The sequence below is a fragment of the Myiozetetes cayanensis genome, unplaced genomic scaffold (genome assembly GCF_022539395.1).
Source record: "Myiozetetes cayanensis isolate MyiCay16 unplaced genomic scaffold, myiCay2020 scf2-11, whole genome shotgun sequence".
NCBI classification, from domain to species: Eukaryota; Metazoa; Chordata; class Aves; order Passeriformes; family Tyrannidae; genus Myiozetetes; species Myiozetetes cayanensis.
The window spans coordinates 89558432-89577671 of record NW_026087411.1 but is presented as its reverse complement, the minus strand read 5'-3'; the positions used below and the strand labels follow the sequence as shown (position 1 = coordinate 89577671).

Here is a 19240-nt window from a genome sequence, read left to right as displayed (position 1 = left end):
ATGGCATCTATGCAACATGCAATGTTGTGCACTCTTTTCATCTGTTTTTAGAACTGCATTATTTGTTCTTCTCATCAGTAAATGACGGGTTTCCCCATATTTACAAGTCTATTTCCAGCCTAAGATGGGAGCCATAGACTATTCTTTCTTTAGAAAGCACACACTCAGCCACTCATTTTGCTGCTGAATTGTGTTTTTAACAAAAGCCATATAGAAAAAAGACAGAAGGAAAAGCCAAGCAACCAGACCTGGAAGCCATTGCCATTATATCATCTAACTGTTCACAAAACCCAGAACTCCTGTGTGAGTGTTCATGCCAGACACTGTGGAACAGGGAAATAATATCAAACCCAAATTTTAAGCTTCATCAGACAATCATTGGCTTCCTTTGCTCTTACCTGTCAGGCACCACTGCTTACACTACATATGGCTGGAAGGTTATGAGCAAATGGATTAAAGAGAACATGCCCTTCCTGGTTCGTACCGTGACTGGCCAGTCAGTCCCAGATTTCCTTAGTATCTCTTTTGGCTGTGAGACATAGTACCTTCAAAATGAAACTGTTCATGCTGGCAAAGACAAAAAGGTCGCTGGAGATGACTACAAATGTGGTAGCAGAGCTGAAGATGGCTGTGCTGGCCATCGCAGTTCTCAGGTGACTAATTAGCAACTGACCCATTTCTGTCAAATTATTCCGTTGGTTTTGGCCAAGGAGTTTGGCCAGACTTTGCATGTGGTACAGTCTGATTTCCTAACAACCTCTGAGTAACCAAAAAAGGTGATCTCCTAGATCTCCTCACAGAACTTTGCATCCTTTTCTCCTGGTGATCTAGTGAACTCAGCACATGAATCCTGAACAGTGGTGGTAATTCAACAGATTTAAGAATTCCTGCTAAGCAAATAAAAAAGTGCATTACATTTTGAAAACTTAAAGGATTCTCCTATATTTTCTGTGTTACACCTAAATTGGAAATTGACACTTCTACATTTTGCATAGCATGTCTAGGATTTATATTTTTAAACAAAGTTGTCAGACTACAAGTCTGGGAGGTAAATCTAGCTGGCAGAAAGGTTTTAAGTGTCCTCTGCCTGACTTTCAAGTGCATAGAGAATAGTGTACGAAAGTTACAACTACTGAATATCTCTTCGTTTGTCTGGGCAGGCAGACACTCTTACCACTGAAAGCCATCTTCACAACTGCATGGATGGGAGAGGAAGAAAGAGGAAAGAGAGACTTAATGGAGAAATTCAAAGTACAGTCCAACACTGTGCATGGTAAGTATGTCAGGTCTGATGTCTTCTCTTGCCCACTGAAATGGTTGTTTCCTTGCTCTGTTCGGTATTGGACAAACTAATTACCTTAAAAACTGTATTTTGACATCAGTATGAACAAATTTCTAAAACGAGTGAGGATTCTAAATGTCCTTAGTAAATGTGTAGTCTTTCATGGGATCCTGTAAATAATAGTTATAGACACAGCTGGGAAGGGCAGCTGGTTGTTCAGTTAAATGTGTGTCCTGAGGTTCCATCCTATGCTCTGGGTTGTCATTATGGGACAGGCAGATAAGGAGGAAAAAGATGGCTTTATAAATACACATTCTGTTACTTAAAGCAGGACAGACTTCATGCAATATAGTTGGTACTTGTCACAGCCCATAATTCTCTCATTTCTAAAATAACTCTCCCTAAACATTATAAGGTCCAGGTGGCACTTACCATAGTGAGAGTCCTGCTTTTCTCTTTCTTCAAGTTGCTTCTTGTGTCCATTTCAAAGTGTGCTTGAGGTGCCTCAGCTCATTCAGCCATACAGACTTGTGGGTTTCAGTGCAGCCTGATTCTGTGACAGACTGTTACAATCTCTTCCAGAAGTGACCCCATCCCACTATTTTTAGCCTAAAAATCAGACTGCTGTCATGAAGGACAGAGCTTTTTGTCTGGAGAAGTTTATTTAAGAAGTCCATTAGAGAAGGACCTATACAAAATGTATTGATGGACTTGCAACACTGTCACTTGACCTTTAGTATAGATTTTTAGATAATTGTGCATGAAAGTACAGCATCTGAATGGCCCGGGGGACTGAAATATATATAGGCAGAAAGACCCTGGTGAGCAAATGGGAAGTAGATACAAGAAGACAAAGGAAGACAAAGGCAGGGGTAACAGGTGATGCTGGTGGTCTGCCCAAACACTATCTTGACTCTGTGCTGGGGGTAAGCAGGGGAACAAGGCATGACTTACCACGTGCTCAGCTCTAAAGCACAATGAATTCAGCTTGTGTTCAGACCATCCCTCCCAACCCGTCTGTTCATGACACCCCACCCCAACACATTCTTCTGTTTGAAGCAATGAAGAGAATAAGGCTTGGTCGACATGCACGGAAAGACCATCAGACAAGAGTTTGTACCTACTCTAAAAATTTCCACATTGGTTCCTTAATGAACCATAAAAAGCAATGCCCTTAACAAGAACAGAAACCTTGGCACTCTGCATTAAGCCACTAACTAACATTTTTTCCCCATCTCATGCTTTAGAATTTCTGTCATTCTCTGCAGAGGTACTTATGATAATTTTCCAGCTGAGCATGGACATTGCCTACAAGATTTCATTAATTTTTTTTTTCTGTAAATCACAGATTGGATGAGATGAATAAGTACTTTGAAGCAGTACTACTTATCTTTGTTAGGTGTGCACATGATATTATGTCTTAATCATATGACTGGAGCATACTATTAAACAAGATCTGAGACTTGGAGAAAACAAAACATTTTGATGTACACATCTAACCAAATATTCTGGTCACATTATTTCATTGTATTGTATTATTTTTGGCTCAGTAGAGAGGCATTCCTGTGAATCTAAATGGCCAACAAGGTACAGAAATCCAAGTTGTTTATCTACTGGTCTATTTGTTCTTTAAATCTTTGAAATGAGAAGTCTGTGATTCCAAAAGTGCTCTTTTGAAATCAATAGACTACTAGTGGCATTAAGTGCCACTCGACATGGATAAGTATGACCACATGTCCTGTCATATATTTCACAAGGAAATATTTTAGCTGCAGATTTTAAACAGATTAGGTGTTCTGGAGGTAGCCCATATTCGTAGAAAACATATCTGATGACTAAACTTAATAGCTGTTTAATTGACTAGAGTATGTGACTATAAATTTTCCTTCTTGAGTCAAATTATCACTGCTAGTTTTAGCTGCATTATAATACACTCCTCATAAACTTGATATATTTGTCATTTAGTTGCCTGGGACATCAACATGCAAAGAAATTACAGGTTAATTCAGATGATAGAAAGCAATGTCATAGCAGAGAGATTTCCAACTAATTACTGTTTTTTCCTTCAGAGGCAGTATCCTGTGACAATTCATTCTTGAAGGAAAAGAAGAGCTTAACTCTTTTCAAAAAAGTTGGAGTACATCTGACAACATGAATATCTACCTACACAATTGCATGATGGGTGCAGCTATTAATGTTTAATTACTTGAAAGTGTTGTTAAAGTATACTTGATGGAGTTTACATTCAGGTGTGACAAATCCTTTTAAATATACTTCACTAGTTATAAAAATACTTATAAAGTATTTTTTATCATCTCCAGTACCACTCACTACAGCAGTTCTGGAGCTGAACGTAATTCTGACAGACATTTTCATCAGTAAAGCATTCACCAAAAATGGATGGTTAAACAGAAAAGAGAGTTTAAGGTCCTCTGGTCTTTGGAGTGCAGAACTCTGTATGTATACATCACTTTTTTGCCCAGTGAGAATCACACAAATTCAGTTAAAATCTGTGTCTCTTCTTGTTAAAATTTCATTTGCCTTTCCCCAGTCTTACAAGTACTCTTAGCAACCCATAAAAGCACTTTCTGAATAAATGTCTGAAGCACCCTTTCATCCTCCAGCTTAACTGTGAAAAAGATGTCATTCCATATTTAGGAAACATGGACCAACTGTCAGATTAATGGATGAGTGTATGTGGTGTACATGTGCAAAAAAGAGGTAATTTTTGTTGCCTCATTTTAGTGACACATATCAATATAAGATGTGAATGTGATTTTTTTCCCCATTATTGCACATTGTAAGGACATAAAATAAATTTCGAAACTTATCACTTCTGAGAGTTGCTGGGAAGGTAACTGGCTGAAAACAGATAGTTTCAGCCTTACTTCTGGCATGTAATTCCTTTCTACAGTTTACCTTAATGGTGGATGCCAACCTATTTATCATCACAACTATTTTTTTTTTAATTTCTTTCTGTTTTATTGAATCATTGTGAAGGCCATAAACATGAGATGTCCCTGAACACTTCTCACGAGTAAGGAACTGCAAAACCAAATTCAGAATGACATCGGATAGGAAAATAAAGTAATCGCTTGAAAAAAATACACTTACTTTGCACCAACTTTAAAAACACATCTGCTTCAATTTTTGCTTCATTTGAATAACTCTGTATATAACATCTGACTGCCATTATTACTTTTTGACAGCTTTTTAAAGTACTGTGAGATTTTGTAAAATTTAATGTGGAAAATAAAACAGGAAATTTATATGAAAAACTAAGAGAGAAAAGTGTACTTTGAAAAAATAATGTAAAAGTCCAACTGCTTACCTTTGTGTTTGGGTAGCATAACTGTTATCATATGCCTCATAGCTTGGATCATCATATTCACCCCCATACCCATCATCGTATCCCTAAAGGAAAAACAGAACACCACAGCTTAGAAGAGGGATAAATCAAAGGATATTACCAAGCTGTGAAAATAACTTGCATCAATATATGCACGGTATGTTTGCTCAGTATCGTGTAAAATACATGGCCGATTGAAGAGAATTGTGAATTGTGAGGTACAACCTGTAGAGTGCAAGGGTAAAGAAATCTCTTACTCATTTAAGAACTCAGCTTATTCACTGATAAACCGTGGTGCACTGTCCAAACCACAGTGCTCCAGTGGGATCTGTGTAGACTACTGATGAATGATAATAAAAATAATAATCTCCTGGTTGTCTGTTATACAAATAGTTCCATAAATACCTATAGGTGAAAAGAACAAATGGCAGGTGTACTACACTATTAAGAATGGTATTGTGACAAAATCTTAATATTCATTCTATTAAAAAAAGAAAAAACAAACCAAAACAAAACATAACAATCTATGAAAACCAGTATTTGTGAGCAAGTAATGGATTATGATCTTTTAAAATAACTTAAGAGTAAGCACCTTTTCCTTCACTGAGCATCCCACTCTTTTTAAAGTCATGCTTTTCTGTGACAATGGACATTTTAGTACAGGTTCTTCCCATCTAACTTAAGGGTCCTTACTGAAGGGCTCAGACAAATGCCTAAGGTATAGAGACACAAGTGACTTCAGAAGGTGGTTCAGTTCATCTATGTCTGAATATTACACTGAAGGAGCCATGGGTAGTTATGATCTATTGTAGCTGACTCTGAACCCAAGAGTGCTCAGGAACCAGACAATAGATAAATAAAGATATAGTCCAAGTATGACTTAATATGCTCTTCTTGTATCACAGGACAACAGAATAGGCAGGAAGAAGGCTGTATGGAAACACTTTTTTTATGATTTTTGGGAGCCAGTAGTTTTAGTTAAATAGAAATTAAACATTTTGTTGTCATACAGAAACCTGACTGTTAAGTGAAGCACTAAAGGAAATAGAAGGCTTAAAAATCTTTGACTCAATATTAATTACAGCAGAAGACAACTTTTCTCCCCCCACAAGCTATGCAAAATTTAGTTAGGTTTGGGCAGAAGAGACAGCATGAGACAGCTCCAAAATAACAGCAGTCCAATAAACAACCACATTAGCACACTATCTTAACCACCCAAAGTACAGTGTTGGTTTGGTACTTCATTATTTCTGCTAAATAAACTCCATAATGGTATTAAACAAGACTTCACTGGCACTCGTGAATTAAAGAAAACATTCAATGGAAGAGGCATTCAGTTATGTCTCCTTAGAACAAGCATATTAAATCTGCCTGTTCCTCTGGTGTACCCAGCAACAAGGGCACGTGTGGATTCCAGATGGGAGACTTCATCTCTGTAGTGCTGTATGGCCTGAGGGAAGGACAGGACTCCAGATGGTGACCTCACTGCTCAGACACCAGGTCAGCTTGCAGTAAAGGAAAGCCTTTCTGAGCAGGAGGGAGAGTCCCATTTTGGGACTGGGGAATGGCCTCTCCTAGAATCTGAAGTCCACATGAGCCTCATCATCTACCACTTCAAGTGGAACTGCACCAGTTTGACTTGTTAATATTAGTAATAGTTAATATTAGTAATAGTTTTAGTATAGACTGTTAGCAAAAAGTACTGTTAAAAACATACCCCGGTACACTACAGTGATATATTGAATATTATTCAGCTAAATACACAATCTTGCTTCTGGGGATAGAATGAAAGAAACAATAAAACCCAGGAGACAGATGTTAGTCACATGAATTAGTATGCTACTGGGTGGGATCCTGCTACCGTGAAGAAGAGGATGACGCAAGTTCCTATATAAAGTTGAATAGCTAGAGGAAAGACATTTCAGCCTGCTTACCCACCATATGAGAGAATGGGAAGAGCAACAATTACAAATTAGCTCTCTCAGTTTTCTGATGCCTGAGGTGGATCACTGTTCAGCATCAGCAGGGCAGAGAACACTTGTTAATATCTGACACCTCTGTGAGTTCATGTTATAGATTTTAACAGTCTTCCTGAAGGCTCAGAGTATGTCAATACAGGGCAAATGGTTCAAGTAGAATGGTTGGAAAACAGAGACAAAGTAAAAAAAGCGCAATATTTTTTTAATAAAGACTTTAATAAAACTATTTTCTGGATAATGTCCATTTATTTGTGTAATTCTTTATGAGAATTATCTTCTAATCCTACAGGTGAAGTGTTTATGTAAGCAGTTATTAAAAGTTTAATATGATGTATTGTACCGAGACACCTACCAAGCCTTTAGGTGTCTAGAACTGCGACCCAAAATAGCTCCTTTCACATCCTTAAAGTGTCTTAAACTCACTGAGCATTTTTCTTCTCTTTAACATTCAGCTCCCCAGAACCTACAACTTTAATGTTTGAAAGTATTTCTTGGATGGGCACTTTTGAGAGATGAAACACCCAGCTCCCACCTAGACCCTGCTGAGATCAAAAGCTATGAGTCTGATGGTGTCCACATTAACACATTCTGTGCTCTCTGTGTGATGAGAAGGGTGCTCCCAAAAGCAATTCTGTATAAATCCAGAGACCAGAACCCAAGATGCCCTCTCCAAATACAGTGCAATTTTATACTCAGCCTTAGAGTCAGACTACTTCATGCATTCTCTAGGTCTATGAGGTCTTATATTAAAAACAAGCAAACAAACAGACAGTATTAAATTGATAAATGTTCTTTATATGTATGATGATAGGAACAAAGCCATCCTCTTGGAGAACCTAAGTTACTAGTGCTTTACCCTCAGCACACTGCAGGAAAAAGGATTACTTACACTGTCAGTGATTTGAATATGTCATTTGTTCTTCTAAAATTTCTACAGTTTAATTTATTTCGCCAGAAATCTTCATATATACATGTATAACACTTAGACCTTCCCTCCTGTGTTAAGTTCTAATGCCTTTTCATTGAGATCTGTGCTTTTCAAGCAGAAATAATCTCAGATAAAGTGTCTTTGGACATGATCTGATCAAGATCTCCATGTTAGTCAGAATATTAGAAAACTTGTATAGAAAGTTGATAGGGTCAAGCCATTTATTTTCAGTGAAGGTTCCCTAAAGCACTTCCCTAAATTTGCAGAATTCTTTGATGAGGCTAATGAGGGTGCAGATAAGCATAACCTGAGGGAAACAGCATCTTTGGAAAGTTACTGATGAATTTTGATTCCTAAGGATATTCAAGGGAATGTGGTTGGATGCCTGGGAAGACTCTTTTTCTCTGTAGGAATGGTAGCTGCCACCACCATTCAGAATAAAAAGCCTACCACAATGAACTTGAAAAAAATGCAATGGGGAACTATAAGAAATATTCAGTGTCAAACTAATAGCCCTTTCTAGGTAAGGTTTTGTGCCAGGCTATTTTTTGCAGGTACTTCTTACAAAACAACTTTCCCAATCTTAAACAAACAAACAAACAACAAAAACAAACCAAAAGATCTCTTCAGTTTGTGTCAGGGAAAAGGAAAGTTAGTCTTCCAGTGTCTAGGATTTGGACTGGAGACAACAGAAATGCACATTTGAAGCTGCATTGGGGCTAAGAATGTTTATAAATAATTATGGATGATTTTGAGGAGTTTTGGTATTGTTAAGAGTTGAAAAATAATAACAAAGATATGAAAATTAAGAAAAAATTTAAAATAGAGTTCAATTCAAAAAAAGACTAATTTGAAAATGAGCGAATTTAAGTATTTACCAGTCTTTCTCCATAAAGTGAAGATAGGAAAAACTCTCAGAAGAATCTCAAAACAGAATATGAAATTAGCATTAGGAACACTCAGTTCAGGAGGAAATATTCACTACTCTACTACTGATAAAGAAAATTATGGTCAGGGGTAAAAGGGATATAGAAGCCAAAAGTGACATATTTGGAAAAAGGCTTATATTCTACCACCTGAGAAAAAGTTAAGTATCAATTTGATTCAACACTCAAAATACCACTGAGAAGAATTAGTTAATTTACTCAAATCTTCTTAAATTTTCAGATGCTGAGATATTAGAAATACAAACAAAATTATAAGTATCATTAGTTACAAGGGTATGATAATATAACACAATCTGATCTCTGTAAACATGTTACTTCATAATGTTATGACCCTGTTTCAAACAAAAACAGCCCACACTCAAATGCACCAAGTTTAAATCACCTCTTCTTGAATAGCCTTAAAAAAAAAGAATTTTCACAACATGCTCTGGAAAATAGCAGCTTTTAACTCTGTGAAACCAAGAAGGACAATATTTCTAATACTTCTAATGAAAACTACTGTATTCACAACATTGTATGTCTGTCCTAGTAATACATGATAAAATACATTGTAAGAAAGCTGGAACTTGTTTTTTACAGAAAATAGACCAACTCTTTCTAAAGTAGCAAACTGCAAAATATCTAGAATTAAATAATAAATAAGTAAATAAATAGGCAAACCCCAAACAACAGTAAGTCAAAATAAAGTGAATTATGCAACCCAGTACTTTGCTTGGCAAATGTGAACAAGAAAAATACCTGCAGCCAGAGAACCAGAGTAAGACTTCTCATTAGCTGCATCCAGCAGCACACACAAACTAGTACTGTACCTCATGAGGAAGAAGGCGAGGGTACAAACACACGCCTCTAATTGTAACTCTTAAGTAGAAGTTGTTTCCCAGAAAAGGGACCTTTGCCCAGTTTTCACTCTTTTCTTCCCTTGTTTCTATGTTGCTGTCTCACTCTCTTTTCTGTTGTGACTTGGTCACATTCATACTTTCTCACACTTCTATATCACCTTAGCTTAGAAGCTAAAAGCCAGTCGTTCACCAGAACCTGTAACCTGGCAGTAGATTCCTGGAAGACTCACAGGGTAGAAATAAAACATTTTTAGATGATAATTAATACTTTTTATACATATTTAAAAACAAGTAAAACTGCTCTTTAAATGAGAACTTTCTTTCCAGTAATCATTAAGGGAGCCCGGGATGTATGTGTTAGATTTATATAACTGACCTTGAGGTATGTAAGTTAGTTCATCACTTGAAGGAATTTATTGCTCATGTATTTAGAGCAGCCCTGAGGAGAAGAACTTGGGGGTGTTGGTTGATGAGAAGCTCAACATGAGCTGGCAGTGTGTGTTTGCAGCCCAGAAAGTCAAAAGCATCCTGGGCTGCACCAAATGCAGCTTGGTCAACAGGTCTGCTCCACTCTTCCATTCCGGAAGACTTCACATGGAGCACTGCATCCAGGTCTGAGGCCCTCAGCATAAGAAGAACATGGACCTGTTTGAGTAGGTCTGGAGAAGGCCACCAAGATGATCAGAGGGCTTGATCACCTCTCCTATGAACACAGGCTGTGAGAGCTAGGGTTGTTCAGCCTGAAGATCGACTTTTTACAAGGGCATGCAGTGAATGGACAAGGAAGAATGGCAAATTAAGAAGAAATTCTTCACTGTGGGGATGGTGAGGCTCTAGTTGCTTGGAGAAGTTGTGGATATCCCATCCCTGAAGTGTTCAAGGTCTGGATGGATGGGGCTCTGAGCAATTTGATCTAGTGGAAGGTGTCCCTGCTCGTGTCAGAGGGCTTGGAGCTAAATGGTCTTTAAGGTCTCTTCCAACCCGAACCGTTTTATGATTCTGTGATTCTAAAGCGGTGGCAGCTCTAAGTATATGCAGAGGAACACATTTCAATACATTAATTTTCTGTAAGTTATATAAATGGTAATTTTGCTCTACCTACTACAAAGTGTTGAAAACATGTAGTTAGAGCAGATGAATCTCACTGAAGTACCTGGGAAGTTAGTCTGTTGCTGAGGAAGGATTCCCAAAATTGTAATTTATATTTAAGAAGTGAAATTCTGACTAAATTATTCCATAGGTACATATGCCTATTATCATAGCTGGTCATGGATTCTTCAACTCTACCTTCATGGTCAGAAAAAAGGAAAACTACATATTATCAGTTTGTGAAAGATGATATATATCCCCTGCACTGGGAGACCTACCAAGAATTTTGAAGATGAACTAAAAGGTAAGTAGAGTAGCACTATATCTATCAAAATTATAACTAGTAGTAATAATAATAATAATAATAAAAATAACGCTGCAATTAAAATGGGAATAATAATCAATTGAAAAATTAGAGCTCTAATGTTAGGGACTTCATAAATGCAATATAGGAACTAGAGTCTACAGTGCTGAGATAACCCAGAGTAGACAAGCTCACTAGAGGCAATGAAGTAATCTCAACACATCTGATCTCAACAAAATCCCATGAGCAATAGGAAACACCTTTATAAATGAATGGTAAAACATAAAGGGATGACCATTTTTTATATACTCACAGAAATATAATTGAAATTTCTGTCATAGAAATTTTACAAATTCAAAGCAGAGAACATTCATGTCCTTATATTTCAATGGTTTAAATAAATCTCATGTTGGACAACTAGAATACTGAAATATACATAACACATAAGACGTATACCTTATGTAATCCCTGGGATATTAGACCATTGACATAAACATGAGTGAAACTGAACAGGTTTACTACCCAGATAAAGACAGGACAGGGGACACAGAAGGAAATAGCTGTGCACTCCAAAAGCAGGCACAGTAAAACAATCTCAGATACTTCAAAAGAATGTATGTTTAATTTCTTTCGTTTCCTATTTGTTCTTTTCTATTTGTTTCTGTAATTTTCCAACTAAATGTAAAATAAATTTCGGTGTACTGAAAATCAGAACAGAATGAAAATGTAAAAGAAAACCTAATAGAAGAGAGACTTTTCTTACTTCTTCCATATTAGCAAAACTGTGGCCTACAGCATAATTTGGTCCTTTAACTATTATACTACAGCATTCATATGATTAACATCTTTTTTCAAATACTGTTTTCTCTCTTACGCTCATGAAGCCACATTAAACTTCTAATTTTTGTGTCAAAGCTCTGCATAACCAACTGCTGCTTACATCCATTTAATTTGTTGCACCTTTCACTCTCCTCTAACTTTGCTACCATCAACTCTGAAACCCTTTCCTCTTCCATTTATTTTTATGATGTTTTTCATACTTCCTCTCCTTATGGAATAGCATCAATCTCAGTGTCAATCCTTTACTCAGTTCCCATCCCACAGACATGTCTCACAGAAACATCTCTTTCTTCAAATATCCATAAAATGCCTCATTTTAGTAATAAGCAGCAAGTGGAGTTGAAAAATAATCCAATATATCTACTTTGTGTATCTGTGGTAAGTTGCATTTTTGCATTTATCTATGACTGACATCCCTGAAGAAAGGATTTTTTAATTGTTATTTTCACTGATGACTTGTACTGCTTTACACTGTACTTGAGTGGTAATATATTATAGTAGCAAGTTGCACTGGTGACAACGTATCACATAAATGGCACTTAAATGAAAGATTAAATTTTCCTGTGAACTGAAATGAATAGAGGAGAAAGCAGCCTTCAGCTGCCAAGGGAGGATGGGCTGCAATACGCCCACTATTGGTTTTAATCTCTTTATTTTATCTAACATTTCTCCTTACAAAATTTCCACCAAAGCAGATGGTGAACTTCTTGTGCACCCTGATGCTCCCCCAGCTGTAGAAGCAATAGATGGATCTGTCCAAGGAACAGTAAGGTTTAGTGTATCACAGACACAGAAATAATTACAAGCATCTACTACAGAGTGACAACTCTTCAGCCCAAGTTTAGCAACTTATTGATGGTTTAAAGCATTTCACAATGTTTCGACTCACTAGACACAATGCCTCATATGTTAAATAAACTCTGTAATAATCTACAAAATGAAACTTCCAGGCCTTGAATGGTTGGGAAATCCAGGAAATTCCATTTTTTGTTTTTCAGTCGTTGAAAACTGGATTGTCCATCTCAGAGCTTTTTAATCTGCAAGTAAATTCTGTGGTACTAGCAAAGAGCAGAAATACTTTGATAGGTGCTTTACAGGACCCTGAACTGCATTTAATTTTAAATCAAATTTCCCTCTGTTGTATTATTCATGCTGGAAGTAGGCTCTTTAAATTCAACTTGGCCAAATGCAAGATACTGTGCTCTAGTAAATACATTCTCAAATTCTATAAGGTGCCCATGTCTCTGGATTTACAGAATTCCCTCAGGAAAAGACTTGTAGGAGTCAGCATGATTAACACCTAGATCTGTACAATTTTACTGCAGCATAATATTTTTTATATCAAGAAAGGAAAATGAAATACATAGGTTAATTCTTTGTGCAATACTATTGGTTTTGATTCACTTTTATCCTCTATTTAAATATATTTAACCATTAAGAATTCCATGAATTAATAATACATAACACTAACAAATCTTCACAGTGAAATTAGAGACAAAACTTGTTTAAAGTGCTCAAAAGCCAAGGCAAATAAAGATTTATTTATTTATTAATCCTGAAACTGGTCTAGATGAAAATTCAGGCATTCATAAAATGTTGAAATCTTTATATCCTAATATCTGCCAGACATCCCATACCTTTGTCATAAATTACAGCTCTTGCTTAATCAAATTCCAAATGTCCTACATTGTTACAAAGAGAGTTCATAACATATTTTCTATAATCTAATTTCACAGAAAAATATTTCTGAAAATAAATGTGGACAATGAAACTTAAATTGTCTTGTGTATGTAATTTATGCATTTTGCATAATTTTTGATCTTTACATAAACATTTTAACTTTTCCATTTACTTTTCTTACTTTATAAAAGGTCATAGGGTAGTATTTAGATAACATAAAAATCGTAGCTCTTATTTGGTATTAAGCCATACAGCTAAATAGTATTTCATCAGTACCATGATACCTTTGATTTTATTTTTTAAGGTGTAAGCTGAATAACGTGTTTCATCAATATATGTATGTTTGAATTGATCAAATTTCTTTTTTAATTCAGTTTTGAAGTGTTGATGTAATGAAATTTACTATGAAAAAACCAATTAGATTTTAAAAGTTATGAAAATCAATCTAGCAGTAGGGAAACTAAATGTTGATACCAACTGCAGAAGAGGTCAACTCATTGTTTTTTCTGCTTATGACAAAGATTAAGCTTATTATAAAAGTGTTGCTTACAATGAATTGGCAATGTTTTCAGTGCCGCTAATTACTGTTGAACAAAAATGTTCCAGGAAATTCTTCTTGGTCCTGTGTACTGTACAGGAGTAAAATCCAAAGTACCTACTCATGGTATATACTGAACAGTAATATTAAATTTTCTAGCAGATACTGCCAGACTAGGAACTACAGTTTAGTATGATGTAGGAAATGCAAGGATTAAAGGAACTGCAGAATTTTAGTTCTGGATTTTATAAACATGTAAGAGTGACTCAACTAGCATGATCTTGCAAAAGAATTACTGCAGAAAGGCCAGGTATAATTAAAAGAAAATGCATAGAATGTAATGGGACTTCTCATTTGTGAATATCATAATCAGCAAAACAGTGAACAGTAGTTAATACTTGAGATTTTTAAAGGTAGTTTTAAATTGTTATTCCCTCAAGTTTGAGCATGCAATTAGAGAAATTAGGGATGGAAAAGAACAGATCATCTATTAGAAGATCCTGTCAAATATGATTGTTCCTTTCAGCACATTTTAGTGCTTTCTCTAATCAAATGCTAAATATTGCCATTAGTAGGGATTCCACCATTTCTCTTGGGAGACTGTCTGATAGCCTAATAGATCTTTGTGTCAGATATCTCTGCTAACTTTATCCCATACGACTAAATATATCCCACTGTACCAGTGAGATGTATTCTCCCAACTCAATATTCTCAGTGTTCTTAAATGTCATTGTTATATTCTTTTATTTTCTTTTAAAATTATTCAAACATAAATATTCAAAGTCAAATGCAACTCTGGTACAGAAATATATTGATCAGCACATAGCACAGCAACAAGTCGGGACCCCAAATCTTCATAAAAACCTCATACAGGCCCCTGCTTTCACAAATATTTTCCTTTTCCTTGGGTCCAGGAAATGGATGTACCAGAAGAGATGTCTGCTTGTCTTTTGACTGTGGTGGACCTAGAGTGTCAAATACTACTATCAGCATCCTAAAGTAAAAGCCTTTTAACAGAAGTGCCTGTCAGTGGTGAGAGATGACCTGCCTGAATTAAACCCTTAGAATCTGATGGAATTTCATTGCATTAAAATCCACCCAGAAAGTAACAGAAAGCCTGGATAGACCTCAGAATATGACTTTCATAGAAACCCACTCAACTTATTCTGCAAGCCTTTGTGCTGTGCACCAGATCACATTTGCATATTTTTCAGGTGATGAAAGCAATGCAGATATGTAACACAATAACAAAATTCCTATTAAATAGAGAATAAAAATCCTGTTATTATGTATAGCATATTCTAAGACTCTTGTGCTGCAAACAGGAATGTGTTGTGATCTCAGATTGCAGCAAGAACAAGAAAGAAGAAGGAATAACAAGTTTCCCCTACTGAACGCTACACTCTTTCTACCACGCAGCTGTAATCCCTTTGGTCTAGCTTAGTCTTTACCTGCCGGCTATCATTCATGGTTGAAAACCCAGAAATCAGACATATTTGATACATTAACTGAGTTAAAGACACAGAAACAGGTAAAACTGACAAACTGAAAACACTAAATAGTATCTCCATACTAGTTCTTCTGCTTGTCAAGGAATAAAAAGTGAGAAAAAGCACAAGGAAAGGTAAAAAAGGCCAACAGCTCTGTTCATTTTGGGACTGTTCATTTCAGAAGAGTGATTCTGACCTTTCCTGACACAGTCTATCAACAAATGAAGAATAAAAAAGGATTAAAAATATTAATGAACTGCCAATCAGACCTGTACCAATTTTCAATTACCATATAAGTAGTAGTTCATGTCTAATAATGCCTCCTCTACTCTAAATACTGTGATGGAGACACTAAAAGCAGAGTTCAACAACCTTCTCAAGCATGTTTAGGGCTGGATTACTAAATCAGTAGAGATCATCCTGGGCTATGACTGCTCTGGTTGCTGTGCAATCTACTGATGGTGTCCAACAATGTAACTGAAAAAATAGTTTCCAGTTCCTCTTTTTAACAACTACTTTAGATAAAGAGCGTAAAGTGTGACTGGCAGACTACCTGCTAAAAGAAAAAAATATTTGAAGAGATTATTCTCTGGTCACAGATGTGTAAGCACAATATAAATTGCAATGAACTGATGTGAAATCTTGTGTTGTTGCCGGTTTCTTGAATGAACAAATTTTACTGTTATTCCTGAGAATGTCTCACTAAGCTCAGAACCTTTTTAATTCCATATTCAGCACTGAAAATAATTTTGTGTGATTTTTAGCTCTTCAATAGTTAAAATTTTAAAGCTTGCATGCCAAATCAATTTGCATTATCCTTCTCGGGAGAACAGTGAGTGTGTGTGCATGTCCCCACAACACTTACAAACATAACACACACATGAGAGGAAATAAGTAATCGCTTCCTACACAAAACATTTCTGTTGTCTTTCCAGCTTTCTAGAAAAATCCCATTATTTTTATAAAAAAATCTTTCCATTCTTACCTACCACTCAGGCCAAATTCTCAGTTATTGTATTTCCCTTCTAGCCTTTGTTTATTCAATACAACTTTTTTTTTTGATACAACTTTCAGCTTTCTTTTTATTTTATTTTTATGCAGAGATATTTTTATTGTATGAAATATAGATAGCAATATATCTTAATCAATTCTACTTCAGGAAGACAAAATAGGGAAATGGAATGAAAAGAAAGACTTTGTCTAAAGGGTTGAAACAAAGCTTAAAGGGAAATAATAATTAACAATCATCTTTATCTTCTTTATGCCATGATAATACCTTGCCCTGGATAAGATAGAAATTTACTCATGTCTCAAATCTTCTTTGTTTTAAAGAACAACAATGTTAAAAAGATATTTAAAACTGAATTATTTGAAATTTATATCAGGTCTTAGACAGTAAGTTGAAAAATCCACTATGTTAGTTTTGGAATTACTAGAGGAAAGAGTGTTCATAGCTAAACACCAAAGAGGATAAGGCAGCACTTACTGAAGTGGAAAAGGAGAAGCATACAGATATAGATGCTGGGAGGAGTGTTGATCAGCTGGAAGGCAGGAGGGCTCTGCAGAGGGACCTGGACAGACTGGAGAGTTGGGCTCATTCTAACGGGATGAGGTTCAACAAGGTCAAGTGCCGGGTAGACAGGAGTGGCCCAGAACTGGACACAGCACTCCAGGTGTGGCGTCACCAGCGCTCAGTACAGGGCAAGAATCCCTTCCCTGCTCCTGCTGGCCACACTCTTTCTGATCTCAGGCCAGAATGCCATTGGCCTTCTTGGCCACCTGGGCACACTGCTGGCTCATGTTCAGCTTCCTGTCGATCCCTTTCTGCCTGGCTGCTCTCCAGCCACTCTGTCCCCAGCCTGTAGCGCTGCAGGGGTTGTTGTGGCCAAAGTGCAGGACCCGGCACTTGGCCTTGTTGAACCTCATTCTGTCAGCCTTGGCCCATGGATCCAGCCTGTCCAAGTCCCTCTGAAGAGCCCTCCTGCCTTCCAGCAGATTGATACTCCCACCCAACTTGTAGTCTGCAAATTGACCAAGAGTGCACCTGATCCTCTCCTTCAGATCATCGATAAAGATATTAAACAGGATGGGCCTCAATACTGAGCTCTGGGGAACCCCACTGGGGAACCCCAGCCACCAGGTGGATGTGGCTCCATTCACCATCACTCTCTGGGCCCACCCACTCAGCCAGTTTTTAACCCCATGAAGAGTGCACCTGTCCAAGCCGTGGGCTGCCAGCTTCTCCAGGAGAATGCCATGGGAAACAGTATGAAAGACTTTACTGAAGTCCAGGTAGACTTCATCCACAGCCTTTTCCTCATCCACTAGGCAGGCCTCCTGGTCATAAAAGGAGATCAGGTTGGTCAAGCAGGACTTGCCCTTCCTAAACCTGTGCTGGCTGGGTCTGATCCTCCAAGTGTCCTGTATGTGCCATGTGACTGCATTCAAGATGATCTGTTCCCTAACCTTGTTGGGGACTGAGGTCAGTTCCTGATCCAGGCCTGCAGTTGCCTGGATCCTCCTTCCAGCCCTTCTTGTGGATGGCCATCATATTGGCCAACCTCCAGTCAGCTGGGACTTCCTTGGTTAACCAGGAGGTTTCCTAAAAAGGCATAGTTCATGCTGCTTATGTTTCAGTGCTGACAATTCAGCTGATAGGCCACTATTCCACAATGTCAGTACTGTCTCCTCATCTGCATGTCCTTGTTCAGTTAATGCACTGGAGAAAATAAGGACACGGATTTAGCTGTGATTGCAATGGTCAGTGACTCAGGAATCCATGTAAAAAAAACCCCAAACCTTGTGATTCATAGGCACAGTGTTAATGCTTTATATACTGCTTCATTATAGTATTCAGTTGGGTTTTGAAATAGAAAATCCATGGGACCAAGGGTTGTGGTGGTGTGCTTTTTTCCCTAGCAAAGACTAGGGACTAGCCCAGTGTAAAAATGCATACACAATTACTGAAAACATCTAAACATTATTTAAAAGGTCAAAAATAATTTTAACTCTATTTTATTTTTTTTAGTTTAATAAGCTGTCTTTTGCAGAAGTTCACAAAACTCAATTCTAAGTGCTAAAAATACTGAAACACTGAAGGAAGTAAATACTTGAAATTATACTTGGTGACTGTAAGAAATTGCTCACTTAAAGGGATATGGATTAAAAGGAAGCTGGCTCTTTCTGTCACTAGTGATTTTCTTTATTCAGATGTTCAAATATTTGACACCTCTGAGTCCCATAATGGTGAGCCCAACTTGAGGCTGAAGCAGATTAGCAAAACCACAGCTGAAAGTTCACTGACTTAAAATCTCTACCAGACTCTTCAGTCTGTTATTGCACCTAAGAAGCAAAAGATGCTGACTTATCTATGATGATGATTTATCACACTCTATACTCTAAAAATATAAAAAAAATGAAGCTCTCCTCCTAATTTCAGTATTTACATACATTCCAGTAGCCAGCCAAGAACATAGGTCTCAATGATGTCTACTGACTTGCCTATTTAGCATTAATATTAAATAGGAACTAAGTCCATTCAGCTAGCAGTATTTATTCCCTTGGCAAAATCACAGAATCACAGAATTAACTGGGTTGGAAGAGACCTCCAAGATCATCAAGTCCAACCCTTGATCCAACCCCACTGTGATTACTCGATCATGGCACTCAGTGCCACATCCAGCCTCATCTTAAAAACCTCCAGGGACGGTGAATCCACCACCTCTCTGGGCAGGCCATTCCAATGCCTGATCACTCTCTCTGTTAAGAATTTCTTTCTAATATCCAACCTAAACCTCCTCTGGCAGAGCTTAAGCCCATGCCCTCTTGTCCTCCTGCTGATTGCCTGGGAGAAGAGACCGACCCTCACCTGGCTACAACCTCCTCTCAGGTAGTTGTAGAGAGAAAATGTTTGGAGATGTGTCAGTAAAGTGACTGGCAAACACTCCTGAGCATCACCCTGAACATCTGGGAAGC

The 19240-nt window shown here is 37.2% G+C and overlaps 1 protein-coding gene across 19 annotated transcripts in view; it reads right to left on the bottom strand.

Annotated features, from left to right (window-relative positions):
- Nucleotides 1–19240, bottom strand: part of KHDRBS2 (KH RNA binding domain containing, signal transduction associated 2) — a 414928-nt gene that overhangs the window by 109116 nt on the left and 286572 nt on the right. For all 19 annotated transcript variants that reach the window (XR_007629070.1, XR_007629056.1, XR_007629062.1 and 16 more), the window contains exon 7: nucleotides 4614–4696. Coding sequence is in view for 1 of the 19 variants with exons in the window: in XM_050316320.1 (XP_050172277.1) it covers nucleotides 4614–4696 (83 nt within the window). In the remaining 18 variants the exon portion in view is untranslated. The remainder of the gene's footprint in view (nucleotides 1–4613; nucleotides 4697–19240) is intronic.